Source organism: Oryctolagus cuniculus, chromosome 14 (assembly GCF_964237555.1).
Source record: "Oryctolagus cuniculus chromosome 14, mOryCun1.1, whole genome shotgun sequence".
NCBI lineage: Eukaryota > Metazoa > Chordata > Mammalia > Lagomorpha > Leporidae > Oryctolagus > Oryctolagus cuniculus.
In genome coordinates, this window is record NC_091445.1 from 86,491,625 (window position 1) to 86,512,571 (window position 20,947).

General features: G+C 42.0%; 1 protein-coding gene across 13 annotated transcripts in view; it reads right to left on the minus strand.

The window, feature by feature from the left end:
• The window catches only part of CENPK (centromere protein K), an 80,437-nt gene that overhangs the window by 51,552 nt on the left and 7,938 nt on the right, over nucleotides 1–20,947 (minus strand). For 5 of the 13 annotated variants that reach the window (XR_011382066.1, XM_070056767.1, XM_070056765.1 and 2 more), the window contains exons 2-5: nucleotides 19,112–19,219; nucleotides 18,667–18,892; nucleotides 16,962–17,102; nucleotides 13,778–13,834 (exon numbers count right to left, since the gene is read on the minus strand). Coding sequence is in view for 12 of the 13 variants with exons in the window: in XM_070056767.1 (XP_069912868.1) it covers nucleotides 13,778–13,834; nucleotides 16,962–17,102; nucleotides 18,667–18,699 (231 nt within the window). In the remaining variant the exon portion in view is untranslated. The remainder of the gene's footprint in view (nucleotides 1–13,777; nucleotides 13,835–16,961; nucleotides 17,103–18,666; nucleotides 18,893–19,111; nucleotides 19,220–20,947) is intronic. The other 8 variants (XM_070056761.1, XM_070056763.1, XM_008262270.4 and 5 more) reach the window with 5 other exon arrangements.

Genomic DNA, 20,947 nt, shown 5'->3' on the forward strand with positions numbered 1-20,947 from the left:
CTGGATCAGGCTGAAGCCAGGAGTCAGGAACTCCATCTTGATCTCCCACATAGACGGCAGGGGCCCAAGCACTTGAACCATCATCCACTGCCTTCCCAGGGAGCAGGGAGCTGGATTGGAAGCAGAACGGCCAAGACACAAATCAGCACTTTGATAAGGTTTTCCAACATTGAAAGCATTTGGGGAATGAACCAGCAGATAGAGGATATTTCCATACCCATCTTCATATCTCTTTCTCCTTCTTTCTCTCCCTCTCCCTCTCTCATCATTGCGGCCATTTGGGGAGTGAACCAATAGATGTAGGATATCTAGTCACTCTCTGTAGCTCTGCCTTTCAAACAAATAAATACATTTAAAAAAAAAAAAAAAGGCAGCAGAAGCAGCAAGACAAGATTTGAACCCAGCCACTTTGATGTGGAATGTAGTATCCCAACATGAGACTTAATCACTAGCTCAAACACCTGCCCCAAAGTATTTTTTTATTTTCTATTTATAATTCTTAATGTTACCTATTCAGATCAAAACTGGTATTTCAAAAATGTAATAGGTATTAGTAGAAGTGCTCTGAAGTGAGCACAAAAAAATGAAATAGAGATTTTTTAAAGGTGGAGTTAGAGAGGGAGACAGAGATCTTTTTTTTTTTTTTTTTTTTTAAGATTTATTTATGTATTTGAAAGGCAGAGTTAAAGAGACAGAGAGAAGAAGAGACAGAGAGGTCTTCCATCCGCTGGTTCATGCCTCAAATGGCCACAACAGCTAGAGTTGAGCTAGTCAAAATCAGGAGCCAGGAGTTTCTTCCGGGTCTCCCACATGGGTGCAGGGGCCCAAGCACTTGGGCCATCTTCTGCTGTTTTCCCAGGAGCATTAGCAGGGAGCTGGAATGGAAGTGGAGCAGCTCACACTGACACCCATAGGGGATGCTGGTGCCACAAGCGGTGGCTCTACCCATAATACCACAATGCTGACCATGAACAGGTTATTTTTTTTTTTTTTTACAAAGGATTTACTGATTTATTTGAAAGTCACAGTTAGAGAAGGAGACAGAGATCTTCCATCCATGAGTTCATTCCCCAGATGGCCACAAAAGCCATGGCTGGGCTAGAACAAAGCCAGGAGCCAGGAGTTTCATCTTGGTCTCCCACAAGGGTAATAGGGGCCCAAACACCTAGGCTATCAACTATTGATTTTCCTAGGCCATTAGCAGAAAACTGGATGAGAAGTAGAGTAATGGGAATGGGAACGCAGCCCTTATGGGCTGCTGCCAGCCCCCAAAACAGGTATTATGGCACTCTGGAGAAATTTTAAAAGTTCATGAAAATTTTGCATTATTAAAAAAGTATGCCTGGGATACCAGTGTTGTGGCGCATTGGGTTAGGCCACAGTCTGTGACACCAGCAATCCATAAGGGTGCAGGTTGGTTCAAGTCCTGGCTGCTCTACCTCTAATCCAGAAGACCCAGATAGGGTTCTAAACTCCTAGCTTCAGACTGGCCTAGTCCCAGCCATTTGGGGAATGAACCAACAGATGGAAGATCTCTGTTTCTCTCTCTAACTCTGCTATTCCAATAAAATAAATAAATTTTTTTTTAATTTAAAACATTTTTTAAAGATTTAGTTGAAAGGAGTTAGAGAGGGAGAGAGAGAAAGAGAGAGAGAGAGAGAGATCCTCCATCCACTGATTCGCTCCTCAAATGGCCTCAACAGCCGGAGCTGGACCCATCCAAAGCCAGGAGCCAGGAGCTTCTTGCAGATCTCCCACATAGGTACAGGGGGCTAAGGACTTAGGCTGCTTTCCCAGGAGCATTTGCAGGGAGCTGGATCAGCACTGATATGCAAGGCCAGCATTGCAGGCAGTGGCTAGACCCCCTATGCTATAGTGCTGGCCCCAGTAAATAAATCTCTCTTTTTTTAAAAAAAGATTTTATTTATTTATTTGAGAGAGAGAGTTACAGACAGTGAAAGAGAGAGAAAGGTCTTTCCTCCATTGGTTCACTCCCCAAATGGTCAAAACAGCCAGAGCTACGCCGATCCGAAGCCAGGAGCCAGGTGCCAGGTGCTTCTTTCTGTCCTCCCACACAGGTGCAGGGGCCCAACCACTTGGGCCATCCTCCACTGCTTTCCCAGGCCACAGCAGAGAGCTGGACTGGAAGAGGAACAACCAGGACTAGAACCAGCGCGGGATGCCAGCACTGCAGGTGGAGGATTAATCTAGTGTGCCACGGCGCCGGCCCCGCCAATAAATAAATCTTAAAAAACAACAACAACAACAACAACAACAACAAAAAAAAAAACTATGCATGGAGCAAGTATTCTTATATTTACTCTACAAGAGCACCACAGTAGCTCAAAGGCACTGTTTTATATTCTACATTACCTACTGAAATAAGAAAAAAAATCCAATTGTCCCTTTGAAAACTACATAAATTATATAAAAATGTATTTCCAATTACTCAAAATTTTTACCAAGAGAATTTTTTAATTAAATAAGAACGTGAAAAGTTTTTGTAAACTATAAAGTGAGTTATAAGTTTTTTGTTGCTGTTAGTTCATATCTTTTAACAACTCCTTATACACATTTATTTGTGTTCTGCTTTACTAAAGCAATAGGTCAGTCAACATTTGCCACAATAATGTAGCTAGCAATAAAACTCCAGCATCATATCTATCATAAGGGCCCTCCTGACAAAGGCAAGTAATTATGCCATTCTAATCCACCTTATAGTACTTCGAAACAGTCAGCTTAACCTTCTTTATCTAACACTTGCTATTCTTGGGAGTGGTGTAAGATTTTGTAGCACCACCAAGAAGTTTCAATGCATGAAGAGTAGTCTCTGCTTAAACATTATAGTCAGATAACATATTTTGGTGATCAGAAAGAATTCCTTCCTTATCCTGGATCTTGGCTTTTGCATCCAAAGTTTCAAACACAGGAATGATGATCTTTCCCATAATGGTTTTTATGAAAATCTGCTTCTTGGTGACAGTACCACTGTACATGCCGATCAGAGAGGGTTATAAATGTTTTATTATTACTAAGAAGGAATAACAAATTTTAAAAGTAGCATTTAAAATAGGTAAAATTACTATTTATAAAGACATTCATATAATTTCTATTCATATTAGGTCAAAACATGGAACTACTGACACTCATTTCTAACCTATGAAAAACTAGTACAACCTCATACTATAACAATGAAGCACAACTCTCAGCCAAAGCCTGACAAGGCAAAATATTCAAATTATTTATCATGGTATAAAATCAATGCTCCTTCCAAAATATAAAATAACAGTATTATTTCATTTAAATATAAACATTTGATAAATTTACCATTTTCTCAGTTAAAATATCTAACTTCTTGCTTTAGAAAATGTTTCAAGTTGAAATATGAAGGTTTTAAAGTTAATAGGCATGCAGAAAAGAGTGAACAAAGCAGGCCTAAGGCTGCTATGATTTTTTTAAAGATATAGTTCTTGTATTTATTTATTGCATTTTACTTGAAAAGCAGAGCAACAGATTGAGAGTGACAGTGAGAGAGAGAGACACAGAGACAGAGAATTCTACCTTCTGGTTCACTCCCCAAATGGCCACCACAACAGCCTGGGACTCAACTGGGGTCTCTCTAATGAGTGACAGAATCCAAGAACTTGAGCCATCATATGCTTCCTCTCAGGGTACACATTAGTAGAAAGATTGATTGGAGGGCCGGCGCTGTGGCATAGCAGGTAAATCTGCCACCTGCAGTGCCAGCATCCCATAAGGTCACAGGTTTGAGTACCAGCTGCTCCACTTCCAATCCAGCTCTCAGCTATGGCCTGGGAAAGCAGTAAAAGATGGTCTGTGTCCTTGGGCCCCTGCATCCACATGGGAGATCCGGAAGAAACTCCTGGCTCCTGGCTTCGGATTGGCACAGCTCCAGCCGTTGAGGTCAGCTGGGGAGTGAACCAGCAGATGGAAGACCTCTCTCTCTCTCTCTCTCTGCCTCTCCTTCTCTATCTAACTCTGACTTTCAAATAAATAAATAATCTTAAAAAAAAAAAAAGAATGAATGATGGATTGGAAAGAGATGAAACTTGAATCCAGACACTCAGATATGGGATGCAGTATACCAAGCAGTAGAATAACCTCCTGAGCCACAACGCCCACCCTAACTGCTACCCTGGGAAAGGCCTACTTGGCAAGGCAGGCAAAAGCCTGGTATGTGGCAACTTGGATTTCCAGACAGTTCCCACCAACAAATTGTTAAGAACAACTCAACACGCAAAAATTATTTGTGCAAAGAGTTTATGCTGAGCTCTGCTTTCCTTCTGGTAGTCTGGTACTTCCATACTTGCCAGGCAGAGGGTGCTTATGTGACCTGTTTCCACTAAAAACATTAGGGACTGAGTATCTAACAGAGGCAATGGTAGAAGATATCTCAAGTTTCAGAAACTTGCGATTGGAAGAATTAAGTAGGCTTTGTATGACTTTACTGGGAGAGAATTTCTGCAAGTGCTTGGTTTCCTCCAAAATTTATCCCATTTCTCCTCTGCTGATTTTACTCTGCATCATTTTACTGAATAAATCTTAGCCATGAGAACACTATATACAGAGTCCAGTGATTCCTCCTAAAGAATGATCAAATCTGAGAGATCTTGGGATCCTCAACAAAATAGGAAAAGCCACATACTATGGCTGCTTTGCATACTGTTATTATTGACCATTTCAGGACACTGCACATTTACAACTACGTAAGTACTCCCCTCAAAGCCTGTGATTGGCTTACTACATGAAAACCATTCAGGAAGCTTGTAGTACAAGCCCTAGTGATTTTCACAGTTTCTACCATACAGAAACCACATTTCCCAAGGAAACTAGATCATATTTTACTTAGGATACTTTCATAATGCTTTTTTTTTTTTTTTTTTTTTTTTTGACAGGCAGAGTGGACAGTGAGAGAGAGACAGAGAGAAAGGTCTTCCTTTGCCATTGGTTCACCCTCCAATGGCCGCTGCGGCCAGCGCGCTGCAACCGGCGCAACCGAGCTGATCCGATGGCAGGAGCCAGGAGCCAGGTGCTTTTCCTGGTCTCCCATGGGGTGCAGGGCCCAAGCACTTGGGCCATCCTCCACTGCACTCCCTGGCCACAGCAGAGAGCTGGCCCGGAAGAGGGGCAACCGGGACAGAATCCAGCGCCCCAACCGGGACTAGAACCCGGTGTGCCGGCGCCGCGGCTCACTAGGCTAATCCTCCACCTAGCGGTGCCGGCACACCGGGTTCTAGTCCCGGTCAGGGCGCCGGATTCTGTCCCGGTTGCCCCTCTTCCAGGCCAGCTCTCTGCTGTGGCCCGGGAAGGCAGTGGAGGATGGCCCAAGTGCTAGGGCCCTGCACCCCATGGGAGACCAGGAGAAGTACCTGGCTCCCGGCTTCAGATCAGCGTGGTGCGCTGGCTGTAGCGCGCCAGCCATGGCGGCCATTGGAGGGTGAACCAATGGCAAAGGAAGACCTTTCTCTCTGTCTCTTTCTCTCACTGTCCACTCTGCCTGTCCAAAAAAAAAAAAAAAAAAAAAAAAAAAAAAACACCTGTGAAGTAGGCATTGTGATTGCTTTCTTTAAAAAAAAAAAAAAAAAGACTTATTTATTTGAAAGGCAGAATTACGGGGCAGGGAGTGAGGTGAGGAGAGGGAAGGGAACACAAAGAGAGAGATCTTCCATCTGCTGGTTCTCTCCCCAAATGGCCACAATGCCAGGCTGGCCAGAACAAAGCCAGGAGCCAGGAGCTTCACCTGGGTCACCCATGTAGGGGCCCAAGTTCCTAGGCCATCTTCTGCTGCTTTCCCAGGCACCTATATGGGATGCCAGCCTTGCAGACAGTGGCTTCACCTGCTACTCCACTGCTCTGGCTCCAACAGGAGTATCTTCAACTTGGTTCTTTTGTCTTTCGATATAACTTCATTAGTGCTAGAGAATTTCTATTGGAATCACCTGTGGTTCAACTTTGTCCTTAGAATCTCTATCACTAAAATTTTTAACTTTCTCTATGGTGAAATACATCTAATTTTTCTTTATAATGCCTAATTTCTATTATTAACTAAGAAGTTTTACCCTCTCCCTAACTTCCACAAATACTCTCCAAACTTTCCTTACAAGTTTTGATAATCCATTTGAAATTTCCAATATATGTAATAAAGGACAGAGGTCCAATTTTATTTTCTTCCATATGAAAACCTAGCTGTATCACTGCCACTTAACTAATGCATCCCTTTCTCACTATCTGAACTATCATCTTTTTCCAATTTTAAACTCTTAATCTGTTCTATTGATCCAGAGATCTATTCTTAAACCAATTCTACAATTGTGATTGCTAAAATGATACTTTAATCCTTTTTTCAAAGTCTGAGGTAAAACCAATTAAGAGTCTATAAACTGATTCTAAGATGGCAGAATAGGGAAGGAGCTTACTACTCTACTCTAGGGGAAGATAGTTAAAAGAAAAAAAAAGAAGAGAGTGCTATCTCTGAATCTCTGAGAAGAGTTAGGGAGAAAATTGCAGAGGAAACTCCACACAAATTAGAGGGACACAGTGGATTTACATGGAGTGTGTGGACGCACACAATTCAGGACCCCAGCAGCCAAGAACCTCAGCACCAGCTTTGGAGAATGAGGTGAGACCCAACTGCAGCAGCCCCAGTCACTGGTAATAAAACTGCAGGAAAAGCCTGGCATGAAGCCTGCTTAGAGCACACCGGGTGACAGAGTACCAGCCAACACTGAGGGGAGAAAGGAGCGGAGGCACATTTCTCTCTACCTGACCACTTGGCATCAGCATCCTGTAACTAGCTGAGAGAGGGTGGGCACAATTATGGACATGCGTAACAGCTACACAGCAACCAGCTGAGAGGAGACAACTGAGTCTGGCTAGGAGAACTGACAGGGCGATGGGCACACGTGATTGTGAGAGCCCTGTGTGTTGTGACTGTGAAAACACTACGCTGTGTGGGAGGGCACAGGGTGTGGCTGGGTCTCTGAGAAGTCATTGTGGGTGGCTCCACACTCTCAGATCCATTGTGTGGTCCTTGTGGCAGTGTGGATGAATACTGTACCTACTGGGGCTAGTGCCCGGGCATTCATATCCTTGGAGGAGAGGAGGCGAGTGAAAGACTATGCCAACAAGGCTGATCAAACCCTCCCATCTGGAAAAAAAACAGATTTACCATGCATAACTTGGGTATCACCTTGGACACTCCCCTAACCCTGGAGCACTGAACAGAGCTCCCTGGCTACATCAATGACAAACCTTTAGATATTCACCATAAGAATGGACACTCCACTAAGCCACAGAGGATTATTCCAAAGATAAACGTCATCACAGGGGGAAAAAATGACCAAGAAGTATCTTCATAAATGCTTAAAAATAAATAAAGAAATTCAAGAAATAATAAAGAAGACAATGACACTCCCAAAGGAACACAACAACACTTCAATACTAGAATGAGAGGATGAAGAGTCTGAAGAAATTCCAGAAATGGAATTCAAAAAAATCGATCATAGGATTGCATAGAAGTAATCAGAAGCAAATCCATGAATTAAAGAAATGCAAACATAACATGAATGAAAAATTTTGCCATGAAACTGAGATTTGAAAGAGAAGTCAAAATAAAATACTAGAAATAAAGAATTCAACAGATCAAATAAAAAATGTGGGGGAAAGCCTAACAGCAGACTTGGTGAGGCAGAAGAAAGAATATCTGAGTTAGAAGACAAATCTGGGGAAATTTTACACTCAGACCAAAAAAAAAAAAGAAAGAAAAAGAATAGAAAAAAAAATCCACACACAAGAAATTAGAAAACTTAAAAACAGTGCTAGAGTATAATTTATAGGATACTACGAAATGAACAACATACAGGTCTTAGGAGTTCCTGAAGATGCTGAAAGAGAATGGATTGGAAAGCCTTTTTAGCAAAATTATTACAGAAAACTTTGCTAATTTGGAGAAGGAAAGGGACATACAAGTACAGGAAGCACACCTAACTCCTAATAGAAATGACCAGAAAAGATCTTTACCACGACACGCTATAGTAAAACTCTCTACAGTAAAACATAAAGAAAAGATTCAAAAATGTGCATGAGAGAAACACCAAATTACTTTCAGAAGATCACCAATTAGACTAACAGCAGACTTCTGATCAGAAACCCTACAGGCTAGGAGAGAATGGAGAGACATATTCCAAATCTTAAGAAAGAAAATTGTCAACCCAGAATACTGTACGCTGCAAATCTCTCATTTATGAATGAAGGTGAAATAAAGACCTACCATAATAAACAGAAATTTTTTTTTTTTTTTTTTTGACAGGCAGAGTGGACAGTGAGAGAGAGAGACAGAGAGAGAAAGGTCTTCCTTTGCCGTTGGTTCACCCTCCAATGGCCGCCGCTGCAGCCGGCGCACCGCGCTGATCCGATGGCAGGAGCCAGGATCCAGGTGCTTTTCCTGGTCTCCCATGGGGTGCAGGGCCCAAGCACCTGGGTCATCCTCCACTGCACTCCCTGGCCATAGCAGAGAGCTGGCCTGGAAGAGGGGCAACCGGGACAGAATCCGGCGCCCCAACCGGGACTAGAACCCGGTGTGCCGGCGCCGCAAGGTGGAGGATTAGCCTATTGAGCCACGGCGCCGGCCTAATAAACAGAAATTTAAAGAATTTTTCATCACTCATCAGCCTTACAAAAGATGCTTAAGGATGTGCTACATACAGAAACACAGAAACATAGTCATCACTATGAAAGGAGGAGGAGGCAAAAATTTCTCCCAGTAAAAGCACAGAGGAAATATGGGAATATTTATGGAAATAGAAAAATAGCAGGGCCAATTCATGACTTATCATTAGTCACCTTGAATGTAAATGGCCTAAACTCTCCAGTTAAAAGACACATTGGCTCAATGGATTCAAAAACAAAACCCATCTATTTGCTGCCTACAAAAACACATCTCACCAAAGAAACACACAGAATGAAAGTGAAAGGATAGAAAAAGATGTTCATAGTAACAGAAAGCAAAAAAGAGCTGGTGTAGCCATCTTAACATCAGTATACGTGCTGCCGAAGCAAGCACAGCCATCTTGATATCAGACAAACTGGACTTTAATACAAAAACTATTAAAAGAGACAAAGAAAGACACTATGAAATGATTAAGGGATCAGTTCAAAAGATATGACTTTTGTAAATGTATATGCACATACAAAAGGACACACGTTATTAAAAGAAATGTTAGGGGCTGGTGCTATGGCCTAGCAAGTAAAGCCACCATCTGCTGTGCCAGCATCCCATATGGGCACCAATTCGAGTCCCTGCTGCTCCTCTTCCATTCCAGCTCTCTGCTATGGCCTGGGAAAGCAGCAGAAAATGGGCCAAGTCCTTGGGTCCCTGCACCCACATGGGAGACCTGGAAGAAGCACTTGGCTCCTGGCTTTGGATCGGCGTAGCTCCAGCTGTTGCAGCCAACTCAGGAGTGAACCAGTGGATGGAAGACCTCTCTCTCTCTCTCTCCCTGCCTCTCCTTCTTTCTCTGTGTAACTCTGCCTTTCAAATAAATAAATAAATCTTTAAAAAAAAAGAAATTTTAATGGATCTAAAAGGAGTCATAGACTCCAATACAATAGTAATAGGGGACTTCAATACTCCATTTTCAGCAAAGAACAATCAACCAGACAGAAAACCAGAAAAAGAAACAACAGAATTAATCAACACTATAGACTAAATGGATTTAATGTATAGCTACAGAATTTTTCATCCTACAGTTGCAGAATATACATTCTTCTCACCAGTGCATGGAGCTTTCTCTAGCATGGACTACATGCTAGTCCTTTTTTTTTTTACAGGCAGAGTGGACAGTGAGAGAGAGAGACAGAGAGAAAGGTCTTCCTTTGCCGTTGGTTCACCCTCCAATGGCCGCCACGGCTGGCGCGCTGCGGCCAGCGCACCACGCTGATCTGAAGCCAGGAGCCAGGAGCTTATCCTGGTCTCCCATGGGGTGCAGGGCCCAAGCACTTGGGCCATCCTCCACTAAACTCCCTGGCCACAGCAGAGAGCTGGCCTGGAAGAGGGGCAACCGGGACAGAATCCAGTGCCCCAACCAGGATAGAACCCGGTGTGCCAGCGCCTCAAGGCGGAGGATTAGCCTACTGAGCTGCGGCGCCGCCCTACATGCTAGTCCTTAAAGCAAGTCTCAGCAAATTCAATCAAATCAAAATCAGACCCGGCGCCGCGGCTCACTAGGCTAATCCTCCGCCTAGCGGCGCCGGCACACCAGGTTCTAGTCCCGGTTGGGGCACCGGATTCTGTCCCGGTTGCCCCTCTTCCAGGCCAGCTCTCTGCTGTGGCCAGGGAGTGCAGTGGAGGATGGCCCAGGTGCTTGGGCCCTGCACCCCATGGGAGACCAGGAAAAGCACCTGGCTCCTGGCTCCTGCCATCAGATCAGCGCGGTGCGTCGGCCGCAGCGCGCTGGCCGCGGCGGCCGTTGGAGGGTGAACCAACGGCAAAGGAAGACCTTTCTCTCTGTGTCTCTCTCTCACTGTCCACTCTGCCTGTCAAAAAAAAAAAAAAAAAATCAAAATCATACCATGCATCTTCCATGACCACAATGAAATGAAGCTAGAAAGCAACAACTCAATATAGAACATATGTAAACACATAGAGACTAACCAACATGCTCCTAAATGAACAGTGAGTCATTGAAGAAATCAAAAGAGATATCAAAAAATTTCTGGAAACGAATGAAGCTGGCAATACAACATATCAAAATTTATGGGATACAGCAAAAGCAGTGTTAACAGGAAAGTTTATAGCAACTGGTGCCTACATGAACAAATTACAAAGGCATCAAATAAATGAATGATCAATGCATCTAAAGGACCTAGAAAAACAAAAGCAAACCAAATCCAAAACTAGTAGAGAAAAGAAATAATTAGAGAAGAAATCAGCAAAATTGAAACAAAAACTACAAAAGATCAGCAAAAAGGCTGGGTTTTTGAAAAAATAAACAAAATTAACACACCATTGGTCCAACTTATCAAAAAAATGAAGTAGCAAACCAAAATCAATAAAATCAGAGATGAAAAAGGAAATTAACAACAGATACGACAGAAATAAAAAAAATCATCAGAAATTACCACAAAGAGCTATATGCCAACAAATCAGGAAACCCAGAAGAAATGGATAGATTCCTGGACACATACAACAAAAAAAAAAAAAACAGATTTCAAGACATACTACAGGATAGTTATAATCAAAACAGCCTGGTACTAGTACAAAAACAGACTGATAGAACAATAAAACTGAATAGAAGTGCCGGAAATCAACCCACGCATCTACAACCAAATTATCTTTGACAAAGGAGCTAAAATCAATCCCTGGAGTAGTATCTCAATAAATGGTTCTAGGAAAACAGGATTTTCACATGCATAAGTACGAAGCAAGACCCCTACCTTTCACCTTACACAAAAATCCACTCAAAATCGATCAGAGACCTAAATCTATGACCCAATACCATTAAATTATTAGAGAACATTGGGAGAATCCTGCAAGACATTGGCATAGGCAGAGTTCTTGGAAAAGACCCCAATGGCATAGGCAATCTAAGCCAAAATTGACAAGTTGGATTATATCAAATTGGAAAGCTTCTGAACTATAAAAGAAATATTCAATAAAGTGAAGAGGCAACTGGCATAATAGAAGAAATTATTTGCAAACTGCACAACTGATAAAGAATTAATAATCAGACTATATAAAAAGCTCAAGAGCCTGGCACCGCAGCTCAATAGGCTAATCCTCCACCTGCAGCGCCAGCACACCGGAGGATTCTAGTCCCGATCAGGGCGCCAGATTCTGTCCCGGTTACCCCACTTCCAGGCCAGCTCTCTGCTATGGCCTAGGAGTACAATGGAGGATGGGCCAAGTCCTTGGGCCCTGCACCCATATGGGAGACCAGGAGAAGCACCTGGTTCCTGGCTTCGGATCAGCGCGATGCGCCGGCCACGGTAGCCATTGGAGGGTGAACCAACAGCAAAGGAAGACCTTTCTCTCTGTCTCTCTCTCTCTCACTGTTCACTCTGCCTGTCAAAACAAGAAAAAAAAAACAACCCAGTTAGGAATGAACAAAGGACATAAACAGACATTTTTTAAAAGAGGAAATCCAAGTGGCCAACAGCACATGAAAAAATGCTCAGGATCTCTAGCCATCAGGGAAATGTAAATCAAAACCATAATGAGATTTCACCTCATCCCCAGTACAATGGCTTTCATACCAAAATCAACAAAGAACAAATGCTGGCAAGAATGTGGGTAAAAAGGTACCCTAATACACTGTTGGTGGGAATGTAAACTGGTACAGCCATTGTGGAAGACTGCATGGAGATACTTCAGCAATCTGAACACAGACCTATCATATGATTGAGCCATCCCACACCTGGGAATTTACCCAAAGCAAATGAAATCAGCGTATGAAAGTTACCTATACCCCATGTTTCTTGCAGCTCAATTCATAATTGCTAAGATAAGGAATCAACCCAAATGTCCATCTACTTAGACGTGATAAAGAAATTATGGGGGCCGGCGCCACGGCTCAATAGGCTAATCCTCCACCTAGCGGCGCCAGCACACCGGGTTCTAGTCCCAATCGGGGCGCCGGATTCTGTCCCGGTTGCCCCTCTTCCAGGCCAGCTCTCTGCTATGGCCTGGGAGTGCAGTAGAGGATGGCCCAAGTGCTTGGGCCCCGCACCCCATGGGAGACCAGGAGAAGCACCTGGCTCCTGCCTTCGGATCAGCGCGGTGCGCCGGCCGCAGCGCACCAGCCGCGGCGGCCATTGGAGGGTGAACCAACGGCAAAGAAAGACCTTTCTCTCTATTTTTCTCTCTCACTGTCCACTCTGCCTGTAAAAAAAAAAAAAAAAAAAAAAAAAAAAAAAATTATGGGATATGTATACCATGGGATACTACACAGCAGTAAAAACAAAAAATGAAGTCCTGTTGTTTGCAAAAAAATGGATGCAACTGGAAACCATTATACTTAGTGAAATAAGCCAGTTCCAGAAGGACAAATACCATATGTTCTCTCTAACCTGTGGTAACTTATAAAGTATCTAAAAAGTAATCTATAGAAATGAAAGTGATACTTCAAGATGCAATGTGTTACAACAGAACTTGTCTGGATTGTTGAGGAACAGCTTTGTTTTTCATACTCTTTGTTGAACTCTAGTATAGAGCTAATCTTATTTGAAAATAGATCTTAGTAAAAAATAAGAATACGAAAAGTGAAGAGGAAGAATGGTGGCACTGCAGGTAGGGTAGGAAGAATCACTATATTTCTAAAGTTGTATTTATGAAAAGCATGAAGTTTTTATACCTTTTATAAAAGGTTTCTGGGAAAAATACTAAAGATAGATATGAAAAGAAAATTTAAAAAACAGATTCTATAGATAGTAAAGCATGGACGGCTATTATATCTACTATAAAGTAGGGTCATCTTGCTCTAAATTTTAACATAATAGCAAAGAATAAGCAATTCACATTTGTGTTAAATGTATGTATGTTAAAAGACAAATAATAAAGAAAATGCTCTCTACTGATAGCTTGTTCTAAAAACTTTTTAGAATATTTCTTCTAACTCTTAAATCAGAAACAGGGAATTTTCCAAATGATGAAGCATTTCAATATTAACAAAGCTTTTATATTGGGATAAATATAGACAGAAACAGTTCTTTTCTAAAAACAATGAATTCTACTTAACTTAGGAAGAAAAAATATTCATACCTGAGCATTTGAATCAGTGAGTGTCTCAGTTCCAATAAGTGATAATTTATTCTGACACTTGATTTAAAAAATAAAGAAAAACAATATTGTTAGGACTCACAATTTCCTTCCCCTCCCCATTGCATATATAACTCAGAGACAATTTTCTCTCCTCACCTTTGTAGCAGTCCAATGTAATGTTCCTCTAAAATAGTAGTCAAACATTTAAGAAAAGAGTTTGTTTATATTCTTTGTAAGCAAGAGTACCAGAAAACAGTCCAACAGGTTGCAAAGAGAACATATCAGAAGAAAAAAGGGATGACAAAATGAAGGAAAAAAAACAAAAACTAATAGCTATGATGAGTTAGAAGACAGAGTAGAAAAAATGGAAGACAAAGATATTGAAAGGGAAAGAAATATATAAAAATGGCAAAATAGAAAATAATGATAGGGACTGCCACTGTGGTGTACAAGGGTAAGCCCTTGCCTGCAACACTGACATCCCATATGGGTTCTGGTTCATGTCCCAACTGCTCTTTTGATCCAGCTCTCTGCTTGTGGCCTGGAAAAGCAGTACAATACAGCCCAAGTGCCTGGGCTCCTGCACCTGCATGGGAAACTGAGAACAAGCTCCTAATTCCTGGCTTCAGACTGACCCAACTTTGGTTGTTGGGGCCATTTAGGGAGTGAACCAGCAGATGAAAGATCTTTCTCTCTGTTTCTCTTCTCTCCGCCTGTAATTACTGCTCAAATAAATAAAATATTAAAAAAAAAGAATAAGATAATTAAGATCGTAAGAGAATAATGCCTCAAAGAGGCACTGCTTCTGTGCCATTAAAATAAATTCCAAAGATATTAATAATGATTATTTCTGAAAGGTAAAAATATTGAGAATTTGAATTTTATCTGTTTTAGTCTAGTTGCAATATTTTTCAATAAAAAATTTTTAATTTTTTTTTGACAGGCAGAGTTAGACAGTGAGAGAGAGAGAGAGACAGACAGACAGAGAGAAAGGTCTTCCTTCCGTTGGCTTACCCCCCAAATGGCTGCCACGGCAGGTGCATTGCACCGATCCAAAGCCAGGAGCCAGGTGCTTCCTCCTGGTCTCTCATGCAGGTGTAAGGGCCCAAGCACTTGGGCCATCCTCCACTGCCCTCCTGGGCCACAGCAGAGAGCTGGACTGGAAGAGGAGCAACCAGGACTAGAACCCAGTGCCCATATGGGACGCCAGCACTGCAGGTGGAAGATTAACCAAGTGAGCCACGGCGCTGGCCCCTTTAATATTTTTAAACCCAAATTTCTATATTGATAAAATACCCAAAGCAAAAAAAGTTAACATACATTATATCAAAAACAAAGATATAGAATACCCAGGATTTCTGTAACAAATGACTTTTTAAAAACATTTATTTTATTTATTTGAAAGGCAGAGCTCCTAGAAGAGGGAGAGCCTGAGAGAAAATCTTCCATCTGCTGGTTCATCATCCAAATGGCTGCAAGGCCAGGGTTGCATCAGACCAAAGTCAGGAGTCAGGAGCCTTATCTGGGTCTCCCATGTGGGTACAGAGGCCCAAGTAGTTGAGCCACCCTCCCATGTACAACAGCAGGGAAGTAGATGGATAGCATGGCAGCTGGGACTCAAACAGGCACCCACATGGGATGCCAACATCGCAGGTAGAGGCTCAGCCTGCTACACTAAAGCAGGCTCCAAAAATGATTTAAAAAAAAAAAAAAGGAAAAGAGAAAAAACTCCACTAATCTGCACTATTCTAGGACTACCCTATGCTAATAACACATCTTATATGACTTTAAGAATAAATCTTTATCGACATACTACATTCACTATTTTTAGGGAATACCTCACAACCCTCCAACGGTTCAAACAAGTAACTTGAAACTATCCATGATAATCCACTCTCATTTCATATTAATTAACTTATAAGTCCTTTTGATCTTATCTCTTTAACTTCTTTTTTTTTTTTTTTTTTTGACAGGCAGAGTGGACAGTGAGAGAGAGAGACAGAGAGAGAAAGGTCTTCCTTTTTGCCGCTGGTTCACCCTCCAATGGCCGCCGCTGCAGCCGGCGCACCGCGCTGATCCTGGCAGGAGCCAGGAGCCAGGTGCTTTTCCTGGTCTCCCATGGGGTGCAGGGCCCAAGCACCTGGGCCATCCTCCACTGCACTCCCTGGCCATAGCAGAGAGCTGGCCTGGAAGAGGGGCAACCGGGACAGAATCCGGCGCCCCAACCGGGACTAGAACCCGGTGTGCCGGCGCCGCAAGGTGGAGGATTAGCCTATTGAGCCACGGCGCCGGCTCTCTTTAACTTCTTTTGAATCACCTCTATTTGCAATGACAGTATTTAGGTCGTCATTACTTTTTACCAGGACTACTGGTAGAACTTTTTTTTTTTTTACAGGCAGAGTGGACAGTGAGAGAGAGAGACAGAGAGAAAGGTCTTCCTTTACCGTTGGTTCACCCTCCAATGGCCGCTGCAGCCAGCGCACCACACTGATCCGTAGCCAGAAGCCAGGTGCTTCCTCCCGGTCTCCCATGGGGTGCAGGGCCCAAGCACTTGGGCCATCCTCCACTGCCTTCCTGGGCCACAGCAGAGAGCTGGACTGGAAGAGGGGCAACCGGGACAGAATCCAGTGCCCCAACCGGGACTAGAACCCGGTGTGCCAGCGCTGCAGGCGGAGGATTAGCCTATTGAGCCGCGGCGCCCGCCCTGGTAGAACTTTTAAAATGTTCTTTCTACCTGTAATCTCACTCTACTCCATTTTCTTCAAAGCCAACAAATTGTGTACATGATCATGTCACCTCTGTGCTTATAAGCCTTTAATGGCTCTCTGTATTACACACTGAAAAAAATCCTTCATATTCTTGACCCTAACTCTCCAGTCTCACCCAAAATCCTTCTTCCCATAATTTACATATCTATAATATTCTACTTAGAGCTCTCTAGATTCTGCCAATCTTTATAAATCTTGTTCTTTCTGCTTTGTATACTTCTACTTCCACAGGCTAATTCCTATTTTCTAATAGAAATGAAATCAGTTATTACTTCTTTTAGAAAGCTATCTTTGACCTTTTCTGCCTGGGTAAATATTTAATATATAAAAAATGAGAACTAACACAACTATTATTTCTATTATTGAATTTTATTTGAATCTTATATCAACTGATAACATTTTATCTTGATACTTACTTCTTCCATTTCTTTCCACATTTCTTCACATTCTTTAATAAGTTCTTCTTCAGTATCTGTAACAACTTCCACATCTGTTGTACTATCTGGATCGAGAGATTGCTGATTCACTGACATGTGCTTTGTGATTTTCTTAGTTCTCTGATAAGAAAAATTAAAATAAAAATATTTATTCATTCAATAAAATATTTTGAACACTTATTAACTGTCACACAGATAACACATCTAGGTGCTATGGATATAGCTGTGAACAAAAACTCTCCCTACCATGGAGCTTACTATAGTTAAGGAAAATGGATAATAAACAAAAAATAAAATGCATATACATACTATAGTATATCAAACTATTTATAGATTCCATGGAGAAAAGCAAGGCAGGGAAGAAATGCAGGAAGTACTAGGGCAGAGATAATGTAATTAATTATATAGATTAATTAAGGTGGTCATGAAAGGTAACTGAAAAGCAGACAAATGAGTAAAAAGATATGAAGGACATAAAGGAGTGACCTACAGGATTATAGAAAGAAAGAAATCCATTCAGAGGTTCTGAAAATGCAAAGGCATTGGAAAAGGAATTTGACTTAGTTGTCATGATCTTTGAGTAGCAAAACAGCCTATGTGACCAGAACAGATTAAATAAATGAGACAGCTGAACATGAGGTCAGAGAGACAATAAAGGAGAAATAATATGAGTTCTGAGAGCTCTTTTAAGGACTTAGGGTGAAATAACAAGCAATTAGAGAGTTTTAAGGACTGAAATCATTTGAATTACATTTCAATTGTACAACTGTGGTGAGCTACAGCTAATCAGTATAGAAGCAAGAAAACCAATGAGAGGCCGGCGCCGTGGCACACTAGGTTAATCTTCCGCCTGCAGCGCTGGCATCCCATGTGGGCGCCAGTTCTAGTCCTGGTTGCTCCTCTTCCAGTCCAGCTCTCTGCTGTGGCCCAGGAGGGCAGTGGAGGATGGCCCAAGTGCTTGGGCCCCTGAACCCAAATGGGAAACCAGGAAAAGGCACCTGGCTCCTGGCTTCTGATCTGTGTAGCTCCCTCCGTTGCGATCATTTGGGGAGTGAACCAATGGAGGAAAGACCTTTCTCTCTGTCTCTCTCTCTCTGTCTGTAAAATGACAGAGGCAGAATAACATTTCCATTTCTCTTTTTAAAAAAAAGATGCTATTTATTTATTTGAGAGGTAGAGTTACAGTGAGAGGGAGAGACAGAGAGAAAGGTCTATCCTTCCATTGGTCCACTCCCCAAGTGGCCACAAGCCAAAGCCAGGAGCTAGATGCTTCCTCCCGGTCTCCCATGCGGGTGCAGGGGCCCAAGCACTTGGGCCATTTTCTACTGCTTTCCCAGGCCACAGCAGAGAGCTGGATTGGAAGAGGAGCAGCCAAGACTGGAACTGGCACCCACATAGGATGCCAGCACTGCAGACGGAGGATTAACCTACTGCACCAAGGCGCCAGCCCCAATTCTCTTATTTTCAAGATAGATCCAACAGAATTTTAAGAGTCTGTAAATGGACTGTCAATGAAAGAGAGGAGTCAATTACTACTAAAAAAAAAAAAAAAGTCTGGACCTAACTTTCTGGAAGGAATGTTTATAAGGATATTAAAACCAATAAGCATTATGGCAGTATATACTGAAAAGGGTAGTGATCCAGGACCTAAAAATCTTCAAAGAATGATGGGAAGAGAAACAACCTTGCTAGATGGTGCACCACAGTCTGGTGGCATGAGATTCAAAGTTGCCCATTTTTAAGAATGTAGACAGAGCTGGGCCAGCGCTGTGGCTCACTCGGTTAATCCTCCACCTGCGGCACTGGCATCCCACATGGGTGCAGGGTTCTAGTCCCAGTTGCTCCTCTTCCAGTCCAGCTCTCTGCTGTGGCCTGGGAGCCCTGGAATCTGAATGTGACCTTGTGATTACCTTTATAAATAGAATACAATGGAAGTGACACCACTACACAACTTTTTAGATTAAGTCATAAAACACAATGTAACTTACAAACACGTGGCTCTGGCTATCACATCTTTGCAACTCCGCCAGCTATTTAAAAGCCCAAATAACACAACATGAAGAGACCACATGAAGAAGCTTATGTGGAAAGGAATCGAGGCTCCCAGCAGAAAGCAGACACACACACACCTGAGCAAGTGTCCTGATGTTTCAGTCCCAGGACTTTAAGTCTTCTAGCAAAGTCTCAGGTATTTCAGAGCAGATAAAAGCTGTCCGTGGTGTGTCTTGTCTGGATTCCTAATTTAAAGAATTCATAAGCATAATAAATGACTCTTTCATGCTCAAGTTTTGGAGTTGGAATCATTTCACCAGAATATATATAAAAATTGAGACTACTGCTAACTTTTTATAAGAGTAGTTTTGGTAGAACAGCGAAAACCTCATTACATGAATTCAAAGGAGAATGGGAGGCAAGGAACTGGATATATCTTGTATTTAAAATATTCTAAAAAATTTTTTCTCTAAAAGAAAAGAAAATAATAAGATGATTATCTAAAGGATATATAAGACTAAGAGGGCATTTTCTTAAAGATGGGAGAAAATACATCTTTATATACTACAGTAAAAAAAGAAAGTATTCCTGGCCGATGCCGCAGCTCAATAGGTTAATCCTCCGCCTGCAGCGCCAGCACCGGGTTCTAGTCCCGGTCGGGGCACCGGATTCTGTCCCGGTTGCCCCTCTTCCAGGCCAGCTCTCTGCTGTGGCCCGGGAGTGCAGTGGAGGATGGTCAAGTCCTTGGTCCCTGCACCCCATGGGAGACCAGGAGAAGCACCTGACTCCTGCCTTCGGATCAGCGCGGTGCTCCGGCCGCAGCGCACCAGCCATTGGAGGGTGAACCAACGGTAAAGGAAGACCTTTCTCTCTCTCTCTCTCTCTCTCTCTCTAACTCTGCCTATCAAAAAAAAAAAAAAAAAAAGAAAGAAAGAAAAAAAAGAAAGTATTCCTGATACAGGAGAAGGGGAGAATGGTATCTAATAGATAAGTAGAGAGGCTGGCTTAAGACAAATGTACATACATTTTAATGGACGGGTCAGCAGATTATTAAGAGTGCAGATGCGGGTAAATGACTAGATATGTTTGTGAGAATTTGTGGAAGTTCTGTGTGAATTGCTTCTTCTTTCTCAATCATTGGTAATTAGGAGAAACTATTAGAGATTTAAGAACAGAGAACAAAATAGAAATGGGAGAGATTAGTGTAGGATTACTAAGTAACATTACAAGCCCACCTGAAATTAAAAATCATAAATTTAAAGTAAAACCGGTGTGATTTTCTCTGTAGTGTAACAGCATAGTTGCAGACAATGTGAAAAAAATAACCCTATGAATGAGTAGCTAAGACAAGATGGAAATAAAAATCACTACAGGGCAGGAGGCCAAGACAGAGAAATAAATTTTGGAAGGATTACTTATTAGGACCTTAAAATCACTAAACATTATGATGCATACTACAAAGGACGACAGTCTACCAGGAGCAAGAAATCTTCAAGTAATGTGGGGAAAGATAAAATTTTGTGAGATTGTACATAAATGCTGCAAGGAGCATATATGGGGACATGGATTCATAGCTGGACAATTTTAAGGAGGTAGACAGAGCAGTTAAGCATGATTACGATACTTACTCTACAACATCAAATGCAAAACCAGAATAAACACTCCACCCAAAATATTTTTATTCACAAGAGACTTATAAGTTTTATACTACTTTATCAAGAACATATCAATAAAGATCTACACAAATGGAAAGATAGATCACATTCCCAAACTCAATATTACAAGGATGCTAATCCCCCCTAAATTTATCTGATAAATTTTAATCAAAATACTCAAAGTTTTTTCTGTTTCTGTGGCACTTGACAAGTGAATTCTAAAATGTATATGGAAGTGTAAAGGGCCATAAACAGTCAGGACCCTCATGAAAATAGGTTGGGAGGATTTTCTCTATCAGATATTAAACTTATTACATA